Genomic DNA, 17,340 nt, shown 5'->3' with positions numbered 1-17,340 from the left:
TTTGTGGATTAAGGGCACGTAAGTTACTGCAGGTCAGAAGATATATGGAAACTCATCAAACCTCTGTAAAAACCTCCAGCTTGTTGTCTGTTATCATACAGCATGGGAGAAATGTCACAGCATTCTGCATTTGCCCTCCAAAGCAACCTGCACAAATTCTGGCATGAAAGGACTGGATGAATGGACTGTGCTCGAGTGGAACTGTACACTCACTGTAGCACCTCAGCACAGCTTCATGTTCTGACTGCTTCACCATTCTGTGCCTGATCTGTATCTTCTCCTGTGTTGTGCCTCAGTTATTCCCCTGCTACGTCCATCCTTTAGCTGCCTTTGGGAAATGCGTAGATATTTTTTCTTATTCTTGGATGTGATTTTTCTGCAGCTCTGGGAGGTACGGGAGCAAAAAGAAGTGAATGAAGCAGAGGGGCACTACTTATCTCCTCATTCTGGTATTTAGAATGCATAATTTTTTAAATTTTCAGTAAAGCTTAGCCATGAGTCTAGATTGGCAACAAGGATAAAAGTCAATGATCCCCATACATACACTTTTATACCTTCCAAAAAACTTGCTACACTTCTTCACACCTTTACAGCTTTTACACTCCCTTTATGGGTTTTGGTGGGTTAATTCTGATTTCATATTCCTTTGACAGTACTCTAATTATATGCACTTCAGTGGAGTTAAGTCTAGGCCTGCATAACCTAAAATAAATCTGATTAAAGCATATCCACTGCCTATTTCATTTTTATAGCAATACACCTATCTTTTAATTGATGATTGAAACAATCATGCTTGACTAGCGATTATTCTTTCACTAAGTGTTACGCTTTCTTCAGTACAAAAGTAGAATTCAAAAAGAATAATGGGGTAAGAAATTAAATTTGAATCTTCTCTGCATTTTAACCATTCACTCACATTGTGTGTTGTCCTGCTGCAGCTCTGACAATTACATACAACCAAACTGCAATTGAAAAGCCTTTAGCGAAGTAAAAGGTAATGTTTATTAACATAATTGAGGAATACATAATAAAAATATATGCAGCTTAGTAATATATAATCAAAATAATCAGTACAGTAAAGCTATTTTAATGGTGTACACTGAAGGTTTTCTTTCACGGGTGAAGAGTAGTTTACTTCACATTTCCATAGAAATCAAAATTGCATTCTTTCAGGGATGATTTCCATGCCCAGAGCCTTTACTGGCTGTTTCTTTCTTTTTTTCTTGATTTTTATTAACCTTCTTTCATCTTTTTTCTTATTGAATCCTAAAGGTAAAATTAACAAAGTAATATTAGAAGACATTCAAAATAAGTGACAAAGCTTGTTTCAAAAATCTTAATAAAAAAGAAAATAAAAAAAAAATTCTCTTACCTAAAGTCTTCATATACCTGACCATGCCAAGTGGTCTTATTGCTGTCCTTTTACACTGCACCTCTTGTCCCTCCTTCTCTCTCTAGCTCTGTATCTCTCCTGATTTCCATTCTCACTTTTCTGAGACTTTCAACTATTATATTTGCTCAGGCCAATCCTTACTACCAAAAGTAGCAAGAGAATGTTTGGACCAGCACAATATTTACCTCTTAACGATAGCCGGGGGCAGTATCGCTTCCCATACCTTTCTTGCAGATCCTCAAACACGACTTTCTGGAGATGAAATTATTCTCATTCCCACCACAACCGCTGTAGCTAAATGGGTGACACCTTCCAGTCGAGTAGTTGTAGAAAAATCTCAACTCTTTGGCTCTGCAAAGCCCTCTGTCCATAGGGGTCATGCACAAAGAAGGGACACGAGGAGGTGGTTCTGGAAAAAGTGGTTCAAGAAAAACAAGGTGAGACAACGCTGCAGTGTTTATGTCAATGTTATTTGAATTTTTTTGCCAACAAATTTAATTCTGCTCTCCTGAAAATCCAAGATACTTGACATAAGCATCTTTTTTATGATTACAAAAAAAATATACCACAGTAAAATGTCAATGTGCCTTTGGATTGCCAGCGAAAGCTTACCTGAAAGCTGTACCTTTATGTGTGTTGTTAGTGATCAAATTGCCATTTCTGCCACAGGAGAGAGCACACAAATTCATTTGGAGGAGTTTCAAGTGAAGCATTTGTAGAAAGTGAGGTGAAATCAATTAAACGTGAACAGATTTAAAAATATGGTAAATATTTCTAATACTTAATGGAGCGAATCAGCGCCAGACATTCTGAAATCAAGGAGAAGGTAAAAGTACCCAGCACTTCCAATGTAAGACTCAACAGCTCAGTGCTGAGTTTAGTGAATGACTACAGAAAAATCCACCTAAGTAACGGGGTCTGTCAGCAACCACTGAGCAGTTATAGAACAACAGCTTGTAACTTGCAGAATAAAAAAGGTACTGAATGTGAAGAACAAGTGCACGAATTATTGGAGCTGCTGGTGTGTTTTATTCGTGCTGCTGGCAGGATTTTACCATTTCCAAGGAGAGGCTGGTGGTGTGCTCCATCAGGGTGGCTGCAAGTGAGAACTGAAACACTGGAGGATGAACCCCAGGTAGCCAAAGGACCTGGGCACCGGAACAAGGTCAAGAAGCAAATCCATGCCAGAATTCCCAAACCTGGAAGAATTCCATCATCTATCACACCTCAGAGTGACTAATATACAAAATGGGAGCTGATAAAGTTGCTGCGCAGGCTGCAAGAAACTGAATGGGAGCCATTGTATCATCACTTATGTGGGACCCAAAAAAGTACCATTTTTCCTCAGAACTGAGGTAGCTGGGTGCACAAATACAATAAATACAATAAATGAATGCATAAATGCAAACATGAAGCCAGTCTGATGGAACTCTTGCAGATGCAAAGCTACACAGAAGGAGTTCAGTGGAAAAACAAAATAAAGATTTGAGGAAACCACTTGCGTTACAGCAAAGCTGAAGACATCCTGTGTTTGCAAAAGTAGGAAGCAGATGAGTTGCTGAAAGCAAGCAGTTAGACATTAACCTGGGAAGTTCAGGAGGCTGACAAAATATCCAAAAAATATGTGCTTCATCTTAGGTGTCTTACACATGGTACAGCTGCTTAAAAAATGGTCCATCTGAAATGTCTAAGAGCTAAACTGGTTTGGTGAAAAGGTATGAAAAATTGCTAGGAAAGAAATGGAATGGTTGTGATAGCAACATCATAGTATTAAAAAAAAAAAGTTCCTGAAATTCAAAAACTGAGTTATGAGTTGCTGTTCTGAGATAGACTAAGTTAGTTTCAAGTTATAAAATGAGAAACTCTTAACTTCTTTTCATAATTGTGGCATTACTGCAATAATGGGTCCAGAGTAGAAGTCCACAATGTCATAAAATCTGTATTGAACCTACTGTTTCTTTATAATGAAGATGGTAGTTAAATTAACTGAGGCAATATTTTTGGTGCTGCTCTGAGAACTCTTGAGCCTGGAAATAATTTAATCTCTCTCTAGCTGGAGAGGATGTTAGCTTTCAAAGGATATGTTCAGCACAGCTTACCTATTTTAACCTGCTGATTTCTGAAGCTACAAAGAAGAGACCAGAATGGCTTGCCAATGAGGAAAACACAGCTTTGTTAATGATATCAGAGAATTCAAATATGCGTGTTGTAGTGTAAATTACTTATCAGTGAGCCCTCATGAAGGAGTTCTCACAACTGCAAGATTTAGGGGAACCATGGAGCCAGCAATGGGATAAACAAGGACTGTGTATGCACAGTGCACCAGGGAGAGAGCCAGCTGCTATTCAGAATCCCTCTTGCATTCTCCCCCAAAATTATGCTATTCCTTGTCTATACCATTGTTAGATAAATGTCCCAAATACCAAACACTGTTCCTTGCTTCTTTTCAGAATATCTGCATGTTCTTCACTCACAGAAGCAGCCAGCCCATGAAGAAAACCTCTTAATTTTGCCACCTAGAGCCATTTCCCCCCAACAAACTGTATTTTAAAATAAAGACTAAATAACTTATCATAATTTCCTCTCTGCTGAAGATCATACAAATTAAAAATATATTTGAATGTACTGATCACTAAAAGACTTGACTTCAGGTAAGCACAGAACATTCCCTTGTCATGCCCAGGGTGTCTATTGGCAGGACAATCTGAAAGCCTGTGAGGCAGTGTGTAAAAAATGTCACTAGAACATTACAGCAGGTGACTTGTCTCTGTTCAGCTCCAGTTCCTAGAGCTGGATGTGATGGAACAGAAAATTGAGCTAATATGCCTATTCTTTGGGATTTTCTCTCCTAAGTGTTTCCATCTTACAACCCCATTTTTTTTCTGAAAGTTGTTGAAAAGTTTTCTCTCTTGCTTTTTCTATGAAGAAAAAAAGAAATAAAAGAAGCAAAATTCCGCAGAACTACATAAAAACAAAAAATAAAAAGTACACATTGTATGGTTTAAGATTCAATTCCTAAAAAACCACAGCCTTTTCTTGAATCCCATCCCCCTGAGGTATAAACAGGTGACACAATCATGACTTCAGAATCTGTGAAAAATGCACATCCAGATAGAGACTCACATTTATCAGAAATCAGCCCAACTCTGCATTGCAATAAAAGCCCTTATCCCTCAGGCTTTGTAGGGGTCGTGTGACAACCGACTGCTAATTAATCACACTGCAAAAGGAGTTTGAAATTGGCTTGGGAGGAAAGGGAATGCAGTGAGCACTGCTGCTTGCTAGCCAGGAGTGTGTGGCATTCATGAAGCTTCAGGTTTATTGCCAGATTTTCAACACGTGCAGACTTCAGCTCCTCGTTTCTGGTTGCAGCAAAGGGAAAATAAAAGAATCTTCAAGTGACCAGGCTATTACAAAAATAACAATTCATCCGTGCTTGAAAGTACTCCACAGGTATAAATTGGTGCAGACCCATTAAAGCAAATAGAACTTTGCCAATTTATATCAGCAAAAGATGACCATGACTGTGTATTAACAGCAACTGCATCCTAGTGCTATTCCAAATTCGCTGAGCTGAAAATTGACTTTTGATCCTGCCTCCCACTTAAATCTCACAAATCAAATGTAGGTACAGCGCTCGCAGTTTTCCACCATAGATCACATAAAATTAAAGCTTTGGTTCTTAGCCTCACTGTTCCCTAGTTTCCACAAAATAGAAGTTATTATAGATGTTTCAATAGAGTGAGGCCTGAACAATCTTCAATCTCTGCAGAAAGTTCATTGCAAGGAGTGCTTGAAACTTCATGTCTGTGTCTGTGCTTTGCTTTATTTGGCCATAGAACAATTTAATTTTCTGAAGATCAAGAGCTATGTTATAAGTCTAATAATCAGATATTGTTACAGAGTTACATGTACCAACAACAATCTTTTTTTTCTTAAAATCAAGATGAAATAGCACGTCAATTGCGAGGTGAGCTATTCTATAATAGATGAGTCCTCATAATTTTTTTTTCATGCTTTGATGTAAATTAACTAAATTATATTTAATTTTTTCATAGTCTTTAAATATTATACCAAAATTTAAATTATTTAAAAAATGATTGTCAAAAGCTTTACAGAGTTGCTTTACTCTGTTTTATTTTTATTCATTTAAATAAGACTGCATTGATGCTTTGCATGTGGTAAACAAACAATACAACTGTACAGAAGCCTATGTCAAACCAGCAGTGCCTGTGGATAACAGTGCAGGCAAAAAACAGACTACAACACACATTCATGCTTTATTAGACACTCCATACTAAGCAAAGAGCACAGGAATGCCACCTACAAACCTGTTATCTTACAGAACATATAAAATGCAAAAACCTTAGCGAGTCTCTGCTTCCTCACTCAGTCCTCAAAAGTACAAGCAAGTGCAAATGCAGAAAAACCAACAGAAATACTTGGTGAGAATGCTCAGGCTCTTTCCAACTGTTTGTGGCTTCCTCTTGCACAACTGTGGATCATAAAAATAACATGCCTCAAATTCAATCACTGTACAGTGGGAGCCAGTACGAGCCATCTCCAGTGGACAGTGTCCAGCTGCTGGTACTGTTAAAGCCCATCCCTCCTCAGGAAAGGTCCAGAGTCCCAACTTTTACATAGTGCAAAGAATACCTTGGAGCAACATTTAAAATTCATGCATACTCACTGTCGTGGTACTCAACCCAAAACTGAGTTTGATATGGTCACAGTGAAAATAGAAACATTATTGTATTAAATATACTATACCCTGCCATATTCTAAAATCCAAATGTTGTCCTTTCCTAATGGGTAAAAGGAATCTAAATCAATTGCTTATTAGATCCTCACAAAAATATTAATTTTGACTGAAAGGATTACCCATCACTGCTTTTGGTCTTTGAATTAAGCAGGCCTTTAGGAAGTGCACACTTTTAAAGAGAGTGGTCAGTCTTCCACCTCCTGATATATATGAAAGATCTGTAAGTTGTGATATATTCCTTTGCATTGACTTTCTCTGCTTATCAAATGCTTTGGCAGAGATGAAAGCCCATTCTTTGGTCTCAGGTACATCAGAAAATGTGTTGAAATGGAAATGCAATCCATATGAAAGGCTGAGAGCTAAGAACTGGCAAAGCTAATTCTTACCAAAAAAAAGGGGGAAATGGTTGGGCTCCTCCTTTGGGGAACTACTGTTCAGGGTGTTGGACTTCTCATTTGGAGCAGCTGGCAACAAATTCACTAAAAGAAAAAACAGAGAGAGTTGATGTGAAGCAGTCAAGGATGGGATATGCAGACACATCCAAGCTCTGGGAATCAGCTGTGACTGGTGCCCTGCTCAAATCCAATACTGGTGCCAGTTGCCAAGCCACGTCTCTAAGGCCTGAAGGTGCAGGAAACTCAGCTTGCTGAAACATCTTCGCAATGGGTTCCTTTTTCTTCCTTAATTTTACTGATGTAAGATTTAGATTAGAATACACAGCTTGGTAAGGTTATTTTTATACTACCAGCAGACATTCTAACCTTTGCAATTGTGAGCCTTTTTCAAAATATGTATTGCTGGCAAGAAAGCAGCTCTGAAGCTACTTTTAATGTTAATGACTTCCCCGTGCTCAGATATTTTCAGTGATGTACCTGTCTTCAAATAAATAGGAAAAAAAATCAGTGGACAAACCAAGGAGCATCAAAGGGTTGAATATAAACAGCAAAAGCAAATTCTCACCAAAAATCCCAGGAGACTGGCTGGGTTCTTCTGCTGGGGAGCTGCTGTTCACAGTGCTGGGATGTTCTTTTGCTGGGGAGCTGCAGTTCACAGTGCTGGGATGTTCTTCTGCTGGGGAGCTGCAGTTCACAGTGCTGGGATGTTCTTCTGCTGGGGAGCTGCTGTTCACAGTGCTGGGATGTTCTTCTGTTGTAACAGTTGGCAACAAATTTGCTAAATTAAAAAAAAAAGTGAAAACTGTTAAGAAAAAAACAAACAAAACTCGGTATCAATATATTCAATATTTCAAAAATAAAAACTTTGATCTGTTCAGACCATGGTAACAGCCCCTAACCCTCTCTTCTTGTGTGTTCATGCAAATTTACATGAAGGTGTTATTTTAGACTAAAGTAATGAAAAAGAATATTCTGCAGCTTTTAGTCCAGAAGGTAAAAGTGGAATCACAGCCCAGGAAAAAATGCTTCAGCAAAAGTAGGGGAAATGCACATGACTCTATATTTATAGTTAAAAAAAAAAAAAATCTTTAAAAAGAAGCATAGGGGGTCTTTTCTACTTGAAGTGTGAATAAGTTCGAGTTCCCCTTACCAAAATGACAGCTTCTGAAACAGTGCTGGAAAAAGGCCAGCTAGAGACAAGCAAGATAAAAAGGTCTGGAGGCTCTCGATGGGAAAATATATTTGCCTTCTGAATAAAATGAAGCATTTGGTGAAGGGAGAGGAGTTCTGTATCCTGATGTAGAACAATTTGTTGGAAGAAGCAGGACAAGGATGCAAATGACTGGTCTGTGGTCAGTCTGAATGGCTTTTGTAGCCTAAGGTGCACAGCCAAATCACTCCCAAGGACACACAGGTGTTCCATGAAGCTTTGGTGGGATACTCGGTGAGTTAAAAATTCCTACATGGGCATCTCTTGTCATTACAAGACTCGGTTTGAAATGAGTATCTGCAGACCTGTGAGTTAAAAGCATACACTAGTGTTTTATGGTACTATAAAGCCAAAAAAATGGCAGATTTTGGGTTAGTTGTCATGAGTAAACACATAGGAGTTCTGTAACATTCCTTAATTTGTACCCACCAAGTGTTTACCTCATACTTTACATTTTACTGTATATACTATATATTTTGATGTATATTTTTATTTAAAAATATACATCATTATTGTACATTCTATATATAAATTACTACTGCCTCAGGGCACCCTAAATTGCCTTTTTTTTCCCCATGCAAAATACCTTCAAAACACACCATTCTTTATACAAGAGTAAAACAAAGAGTGATTAAAGCCATCAGCTTACAGTTATCTTGGCAGGTAGCCTGGCACTCCTCCAAACTCCTGAAGTTGTTCTGGTTTCCTAGACACCCACCGTACTTGAAAGCTTCACACAATTTTGTCTCTTTGTTGTAGAAGTACCTGGTGAAATATCCTCTGCAGACCCCTGGCTCTTGGGCGTGCAAGCAGAAGTCAGGCTTTCCTAGAAACAATACTGAATGATCAACAGCGAAGAAAAAACTTAAATGCATCCCAAGACAGCAACAGAAGTGGAGGAAGTTTGCAAAATAAACCTGTGACTTTGGGCTAAAGGCCAATTATAAAATAACTGCTGCTTTATTGTGCTGCTTTTGTTTTATGTTTAACGCTGCAATATTACAATGGAACATTATAGGGGTATTTATTGCTCTGCTCAAGTAGCCACTCAATTACATTTTGAAAAATGTCAAACAATGTGTGCTTTAACGTTCCAAAACACTGACACTCTAAGTTGAAAATTACTTTTTATTCCGATTTATAAAAAAGACCTGAACCTCAGCTGGATCACTTGTACCTAAGTACACATCCTCATTATTTTTCAGTCAATGTTAATGTGAATTATACACAAAGCAATGCTCAAATAGAAGAAAAAAAAGGAAGGAGTTTCAAAATAAAACAGAAAAAAAATCTACTAGTGCCGTTTGTCTAAAGCAGTTTATCCTTATAAAAGGACACTGAAAACAGGAGACAGAGCAGCTATTTCCAATATTTCAGTCCCAGTTCTGAGTCTGCAATCAGTAACTACAACATCAACCAAGGAAAAGTTAACAAATGAATATATTGCATAATTTGACTGAATATCACAGCATGATGTCACATCCTCTGGCAGGAAAGAAAAACACATAGCCATATGATAATCCCCAAAAGTCAACTTGTCACCATATCCAGATTTTTCTTCAAATAGTATGCTTAAAATAATGATAACAATAATGAAATATATGTAGAGGAGTTCTCAGATTCTTGCTTATACATATTTTGAAATATGATTCTTGTCTGAGCTGACTTGCCGAGAAAAGTCTATTTAACCATCATATAAGAAAATCTTATCAGGTGTAACATATAAAGGCCTTGCTTAGTTGTGAAAATTCACAAAATAATGAGACTAAAATGGTGTGCAGTGGGATGTCATTAAAAAAAAAAAAAGGATATAGAACAGTTACTTTGAATTTCCTAACATTTTAGAAATAGTTTATCAACTTGCAAAGAAGATAATCCTATTACACCTATTTTAGGTAGGTATATATTCAAATTCATTGCTAGAACAAGATTATTATTAAAGGCAGTTGATGCATGTGTTGAATTTATATAAAGTATTATAATAGCTCATAACTAATGTTTTTCTAAGAATTAATTTGCAATATACTACACTTCAATTTTTATAATTCTTAATGAACAGCAAAAAATAATTTTCAGAGATCACATGAAAAATCAAATCACTAAAGTATTCCTGAATAAAGAAACCAAATCAACTGTTTTTAGCATTCCTGAATAGTTCAATTTTGATTCTCCATTACAAATTTCATTCTCTGCCAGCAAGTGTAATCCACAGCTCAAGAGTTTATTTTCTCTTACTATGCAAAGGCAGCACCTATTGATGTGCACATGTTTAGAAAGATAAGCTCATGCAGAGCAATAATATTGAGAAATATGTGCAAGGCATACGTGCTTTCAGCTGACAGGGAGCAGCAAGGCTCCACCAGGAGTATCTGTTCCAGCTGCCAGCTGCTCACAGACAACAGGAGCTACAGAAAAAATTCTCACATCAAACATCACACAATACCATTAAATAACACGAAGAGAATATTACACAGATATTAACTGAAAGAGGAAGGCAGATAAAAGTGTGCAAAGTAAGCTACAGGATTATGACTGACTCTTAAAAACTGATGTCCTTAATTTAGAATATTCTTATATTAAAATGGTTCTTTCAGGTTCTTGAAAATGAAGTCCAAATTAGTTAAGCTCGCAGCTAACTTTTATGGCCACTTTTGAAGAGAGAGTTCATGAAGGCAATATAACCCTAACCATACAAACCAGTACTGTACTTCTAAATGCCACATCTTTCCCCAAGGACTCAATATTCAAGACTACATTGGTGGAAATAACAGCACATGTGCAATAATGCTGATGATAGCCATGAGCTGAATTTTACAGGACGTGTTCTGGTTTGTTATTAAAAGCAGGGAACTAGGGTCAGCCCTTAAAGGAAGCAGTGCCAAAATCTTCAGCATCTGTGGAAAATCAACCTTAGTAGCTTCCACAGTATAAACACATTTTCTTTTTTTAATGTATTGAGAATAGAAAAGAAAACAGAAAACAGGAAAAGAAAACCAGAATCTCATAGGAAAATATTTCAAATACCGTTATGTAAAGATAGGTGATTTGATTATAGTTTATTGCAAAATGTATGTACAAATATTTGCATTTCTGCAAGCTGCTAAATGCATTCCCATTCAGGAAGTCCTGAGTGGAAGGAGGGAGGAGAGTGAGCAGAAAAAGAGGAGCTGACTTGTAAAAAAGCCTCCTCAGGTGTGTGTTTGTGGAGCTCTGGCTGCCCAGGTGGGCCCCATCCAGGTGAGTCTCCAGTGTGCCAAGGGGAAGGGTAGAGTAAGTCTTCACAAGTTCTACTCCGAGCGTCAAACTGAAATATCCTCGTTAGGCAGAGCAGTTTTCTCAGCAGTGTTTCAGTAAGGGACTCCCAATACTTTAGCACTGGCTATTTTGCAAGTCTGGGCTATCAGGAATTTCTGAAGTTCTGTTAAAAGTCTGTCCCTTCAGGAATGGGAAACCTGCTCCCTTGTTTGATTTGCAGTTAGGGCATCTGCCCTAACCTCTGGTAGCTCCTCCACAGACAGTGCTTACAAAGTTCTGCTTCAGAGCAATTTTTTCCGTTTTTTCTAAAAGCAAACAGGCATTAGTACAAAGCATTTAGCTTGTTCTCAAAATGCACAATCAGAGTTTCCTGTTGTGGCTAATTATACCATGCTCGAATCTCTGCCAAGTCCCTCTTTCTACTGAAGAAAGAGAAAAGAATCACGATGTATTTATTTTATGGAGATTGCAGCTACCACCTTCAGTGACCACAACTGTCCTCAAATCCTTTGATGAAGATAGGAGAAGATTCAGACTAAGAACTCACTTTAATCTGACATTGCTGTTTTTGTTACAAGATAAATTATGTATTGTTCTTAGCTAACAAAAGAAGATAATAAATCCCTTATTGTGGCAGAAGAATCTTGGATCATGGTGTAAACATAATTACCTTTCTTAATTTTTGCTAACGCCATCTTCTGAGGCAATTCTGCAAGATAAATAAAAATAAAAATATTTAGCAAAAGCACACATGTTAAGTCTCACCTGTGATACCAGTGTGTTTAGCAGTGACAGTGAGCACTGAGAAGCAAGAATACAGCATCTCTTCCTTCTCCTCTTTGTTTGGGAAGCAGCACAAAAGCTCACCGTGGAGAACTGAGGTATCATTTCCTTTGTATAGGAAGACCTGCTGTATTGGAAACTTGACAATGTAGAACGTAATGAAATCAAATTATGCCAATATTGAATTGAACAGGGAAATTGGTCCTCTTGCTACTGGACCCAGGGTCCTGTATCATGCAATCTTACTCCTCAAAAGAGGCATAATTAGCAGACTAACCACCCCACTGCTGTAGCTGCTAACACTGCCCAGCTTTGGAGCTGACTGAAGGAATCACTAAGACTTCCCTCGTCCTATCCAACTCCTTCTGCTCTGCCATGCAGGGCCCGAGTGAAGCTTTCCTTGTGCAGTTTCCTTTGGCCAAGTACCTCCAGGTGTCCCAGGGGTGTAGATGAAAGCTTTGTCTGCGTGGTTCTCTCCGTGCACAACCTGCACTGAAGAAGTTGTTATTGCCATTTTTAGTGTAGGAACCTGGGTTTATTGGATCAGCTCGAGAAACTGGGTATCTTAATTCAACCCCAAATTCCTTTTTAGAGACTGAAAACAAACCTTCTTCTCCTTGTAGGAGACTGTCTAATCGTAAAACTGCACAGGAGTCCAAGGGCAGAGCAGATCATCCAATGTCTGAGAAAGGCTGACTATTTTGACAGCTGAGAGAAAGGTGGCCAGCAGTTTCTGGACTCTGCCTTAGTCCCCTTATTTGCATTGCTTCATAGTTCTTGTTTTGTGCTTTGCTGCCCTTTTTTATCATAACTCTACCCTAGTTTTCTCTGGAAACCTAATGATATTTTCAAAGCTGATCTATTGGGTAGAAATTCTGTCATGACACATTTTTCCTTCCACCTCTGGGATAATGCAGCTGTTACCCTTTAAAAGAATATTAAAGACATGGCATGCACTCCAGAGTGACATAGCATTTCTTTGAACAGATTTCCAGTTTTTCCTATTAGCAGGAGGCTTGGCCCTCAGCATTTAAACCCATGACCTAAATGATGGACACGCACGTCGGGCTGTTTCACTAACCTCCCTCAGCTGTCCCCTTCAGGGCAAAATCAGCAATCATATTTTGGCATGTGATCCCTACTCTTCTGGCAGAGAAAAGGAAAGTTTTATTGTGAGTTTATATGGGCCTAGAATCTTTTAATCTCACTACCATGTCAACAGTGTTTTTGCTTCTGGTTTCAGTTGAAAAGCCAAATCCACATGTGAGTTGATTTCTTTTTTTGTAATCAAAGCATTTCTTTGTAGATCCACTCTAAATAATAGACATTAGAATCGCCATCGTGAGCAGAACCATTTATCAGCACGTATTTTCCCATAGCAGCAAGGTTAAGTAGCCTAAAATTTATATTCACTGCCTCAAAAATGAAGGTCTTTGTGCTAGTGATGACATTTGTGATTATACTCGTATCCAGTAAACAATGGAGCCTCTGCAGGAAAGCTCCTCTTAGAAAGTACTTTTCCATTCCATCAAGTTGAGTCTTGGGCTCAAGAAACAAAAAAATACAGCTGATTTCTAGGAAGCTTGATTCAGAACTAGTCATCTTGAGTCTGAACCTTGTCTTGGAGAGCCTTAGAGTGGCCAGCCTGCAGCTGGGCTCTCTGAACTGTGTGGGACTGACATCAATCAGTTCTGTCTGGTGGCTTTTTGATTCCAAACTACTAACAGGTTATCCTGATCTGGTAATTCACTCATGCTAGCTCATTTATTCTTGTATTTGTGCTGAATATTGAAAATTAAACGCTTTGACTAATCACATTATTTCTTCTGAATTTCTACATATATTAGATAGCTGCCCTTGAGCTTATTTTTATCAATATTGGCCTTCACATTCTTCAAAGTGGTAATTTACTATTTCAGATTTTTCTATATTTAAAGAACTTTTGTGTCACTCATACTGTCTCTTCAGACTCATTTCTACAGTCACTAAATAGTGACCTCCTACAGTAATAAATACTGGAAATGAGAGTAAGATGAATACAACTGTATACTACAAGACTGCACAGACCGAGTTAGATTTAACAAGAATTCACAGAATTATACAGGGTATTGCTGAATTATGTTAGCAAAAGGGATTAATTAGAGTTCACTTTGCTTTATGCCTGTTGGTCTGCAGCACACAGTACATAACACCAAACCATTTGATCTGCTGTTATCCATTCAGAGAATACAGGGATCATGAACCTTTGTTTCTCCTCTTCCTCCAAGCAGATCCAGCTCTTGGAGAGTCTTCGGTCACTGTTATTCATACACTGAAAAGTGGTCACGGGCTGAGTACCAAGATGTAGACACTAAGTCAGTTTTCATTTTCGGTACTTTCAGTTTTATACTATAAAGTTATGGCAAATAAATGCCAGTACAGGATTTGGTCTAGAAGATCAAATACACTACAAAACCTACTTACCTTTCCAAATCCTGACTGTCTGCTTGCACCACGTAAAATAATTCAGACGACTACAACCTACTTGGGAATATAATTAGAGGAATCACATTTCTGTATTAAGAGGAACTGAAGAGGGCTTCTACTTCCCAAATTCGAGTGGTTTGTGAAGGAGAAATAACAGATGCAAATGAAGAATTGGTAAGAGGGTAAGAAAACAGGTACTGGCCTGTTGCCACACACTTCTCCTGGCATTCCTCCAGCGTTAGGAAGTTGTTCTCATTGCCATGGCATCCACCATATTCAAATATTTCACACTTGCGGCTTTTAATATTGAAGAAATAGCGGATGTGGATGGCTTTGCACGGGCCATCATCTGCTTTCATGGCACAGAATGAGTGCACAAGCTTCAGTGGTGGCCAAGCAGCACCTGTAGCACAGAGGAGAAGTAGAATAACTGAGTCAGTTTGCTGCATGGTGTAACTCCCAGATGAGATTTCTTGTGTGTTCTGCTAGAGAGGCACTGCACATCTGTCTGCAAAGCTCTGAACGCACTAAACAGATGTAAAAAGAAAAACATCATCTGCATTGGAACACAAATTCCATTTGATCAAATGTGTGGTTTCAATTTTCCACTGAAACAGCTCATAGTATAAACCTCAACTCCTCATCACAAACCTCCAAACAGTTATGGAGTGCGGCTTAGTCACACGAACTGGGGTGTGATGCTGAATAACAAAAACACCGACAAAGTCTTGGTAGCTCCAAAAGACACGATGACCACCAGGGCACAGAGGTTTCCTTGAGCTCTCCTCCATGCACGGCTCCCAGTGAACTCGGCTCCTAAAGGATCTGCCCGGGAACAGTGTGGGATGGCCAGAGCCCTGCAGAGGGCATCCCTGTCCTGCCAGAGGGCATCCCTGTCCTGTTACAGAACATCCCTGTCCTGTCAGAGGACATCCCTGTCCTGTTACAGAACATCCCTGTCCTGTTACAGAACATCCCTGTCCTGTCAGAGGACATCCCTGTCCTGTTACAGAACATCCCTGTCCTGTTACAGAACATCCCTGTCCTGCCAGAGGACATCCCTGTCCTTTCAGAGAGCATTAAATTCAAAGAACTGAGATAAATCCTCGTAAGTACGGAGGTCCATGAAAGTTTACTAGCTTTATTCCATTTATAACTATTAAACCTACAGAGAAGAAACAAGTTTCACCACTAAAATCTTTTAAAGAATAGCATTTAAGTGAAAAACTTGAAAAACTAACAGCCTCTATTACACAATTACTGCCAACAGAACAATTGCAGCACACAATCAGATCTTCCAAAAGTGTACCATTTGGTATTAAAATACATATAAAAAGGACTGATTTCAAAATTCTATTTAAATATTCAGTCCCCAGAATAGTTGGTGACTTAAGCCTTATTGGTGAAAATATATTTTCAGATTCTGAAGTTGGCTATATAGATTTAAAACTATTATTGAAGACTGTACAATAGAAAATATTGAAGAAATAAAATTAATAATTTTAAGAGATGCTAGATTTGGTAAACTTGCTATGAAGTTCAGCTTGCCAAACAAGATTTCAGAATTTTTCTTCTTTCCAGTCTCATTAGCTGGGTCTTCCCGAGTCCACAAAGATTTAATATTTACAAGTCACAATAAAAGGCAAGTTGGACTTCAAAGGTCCTAAAGCTCTCCAAAAGGCTTGGGAATCCTTTGGAAGTGACTTTAAATAGCCCAACTTAAAAAGTTGAGAGGATCCTGCATTGAAAAATGAAACTTTGGATTTCCCCCGCTCAGTACCAGGGAAAAAATGCTTTGAAAACATCAAAGTTTTCAGTAAGTTATGAACTCACTCCTGAAATGCTGAAATCAAACACTCAGAGCTCCACAGAAACCAGTCCAACTCAAACGTGGTCAGGGTGAGGGCTGGCAGCTGCTTTAGAAACACGTCATTTTCTTGGCACCCGAAAAATGAGATCCCCTCTGTGACCTCTGCCAGTGACCCAGTCCAGTCTACAGGAGGTTGTGAAAACTTCCCAGGTTTCTTAACTGCTGAGATTTCAGACACAGAGTTATGTCAGCTCGTTTTCTTGCTGCATTGCACCACCCCAGTGTTGTGGGCTATCCAAACAAAAATAGTATGCAAGCATAGTTGCAAAACTACACAAAGAGGATGAACAAATGGCTTAGCAGAGTTCATCCTGGGAACTTTCTGCTCTCCACTCCCAGCCCACTTCCCATCAGACGCACAGAACAGAATCATTGTTTTGGTTACCTCCTAAGGCCTTTCCCCTGCAGTCACAGGGATGCTGTTAACCACTGTCAGATGTCCTGACATCTGCAGCAAACATAATGACTAACTGTGTCACACTTCTTGGCAACCACTCAGGTTCCCAGGAATGCTAGAAAGTTGCCATAGTTTTAGTAAAATCTGTACCCTGTCAAAGCCCTAGGGGCCAAACCCTCCAACTCCAAACAGTAACCAAGTGACTCTGAAGAAATTGGTCTCAAAGGGATTCATCGGAACTGAATCACTCTTCTGTCTGGAAACAGTGACAGAGTTCTTCCCCATTATTTTACACCTGGGAGCACTTAGCTCCCACAGATGATATAAAATTAGCTTTCCTTCTCAGATTAGAGCAGCAGATGAGAAGGCAAGCAGGAGTGTTTGCCCAGTAGATCTGCATAGAGACATATCTGCCTGTACTCATTTCATTTGTGGAATATACCTTGACAAAACTAATTCTTAGTGTAAGGCCTCATGCTCTGCTCTTGAACACTGGGACAAAGTGTTATTACATTTTAGGTGCTGTGTGAAAAGCACAGGATGTGACATTTAGCGAAGATGTGTGCCCGGAAGGTCAGTGAAAATGCATCAACAGAAACAGAGGAAGATAACACTTGAAGGAATGTTAATGGAGTTTCTCATCCAAGTGAAGTAAAATTCCAAGTAATCTGAAGCAGTCAGTTCTAGGATTTCACTATTCTTCTTGTAAGACAGCCCTTTTTTGGTAATATACTGCCTGAATATCCTTTATTATATATTTAATAATTTTAACTTCTTTCATACATAGACAAAATAATTTAAAACCATAT

General features: G+C 38.7%; 1 protein-coding gene across 8 annotated transcripts in view; it reads right to left on the bottom strand.

Annotated features, from left to right (window-relative positions):
* Window positions 1-984: 984 nt before the first annotated feature.
* TFPI (tissue factor pathway inhibitor) overlaps window positions 985-17,340 on the bottom strand; it is a 28,832-nt gene continuing 12,476 nt past the window's right edge. For 4 of the 8 annotated variants that reach the window (XM_062506737.1, XM_062506738.1, XM_062506739.1 and 1 more), the window contains exons 3-10: window positions 14,467-14,667; window positions 14,262-14,318; window positions 11,686-11,724; window positions 8,410-8,586; window positions 7,116-7,328; window positions 6,542-6,634; window positions 1,617-1,802; window positions 985-1,266 (exon numbers count right to left, since the gene is read on the bottom strand). In XM_062506737.1, the coding sequence (XP_062362721.1) occupies window positions 1,154-1,266; window positions 1,617-1,802; window positions 6,542-6,634; window positions 7,116-7,328; window positions 8,410-8,586; window positions 11,686-11,724; window positions 14,262-14,318; window positions 14,467-14,667 (1,079 nt within the window). In that variant the 3' untranslated portion in view covers window positions 985-1,153. Of the gene's footprint in view, window positions 1,267-1,578; window positions 1,803-5,513; window positions 5,889-6,541; window positions 6,635-7,115; window positions 7,329-8,409; window positions 8,587-11,685; window positions 11,725-14,261; window positions 14,319-14,466; window positions 14,668-17,340 lie in introns of those variants that run through there. The other 4 variants (XM_062506741.1, XM_062506742.1, XM_062506740.1 and 1 more) reach the window with 4 other exon arrangements.

This window comes from Cinclus cinclus, chromosome 21, assembly GCF_963662255.1.
Source record: "Cinclus cinclus chromosome 21, bCinCin1.1, whole genome shotgun sequence".
NCBI classification, from domain to species: Eukaryota; Metazoa; Chordata; class Aves; order Passeriformes; family Cinclidae; genus Cinclus; species Cinclus cinclus.
This window is presented reverse-complemented; position numbering and strand designations above follow the sequence as displayed.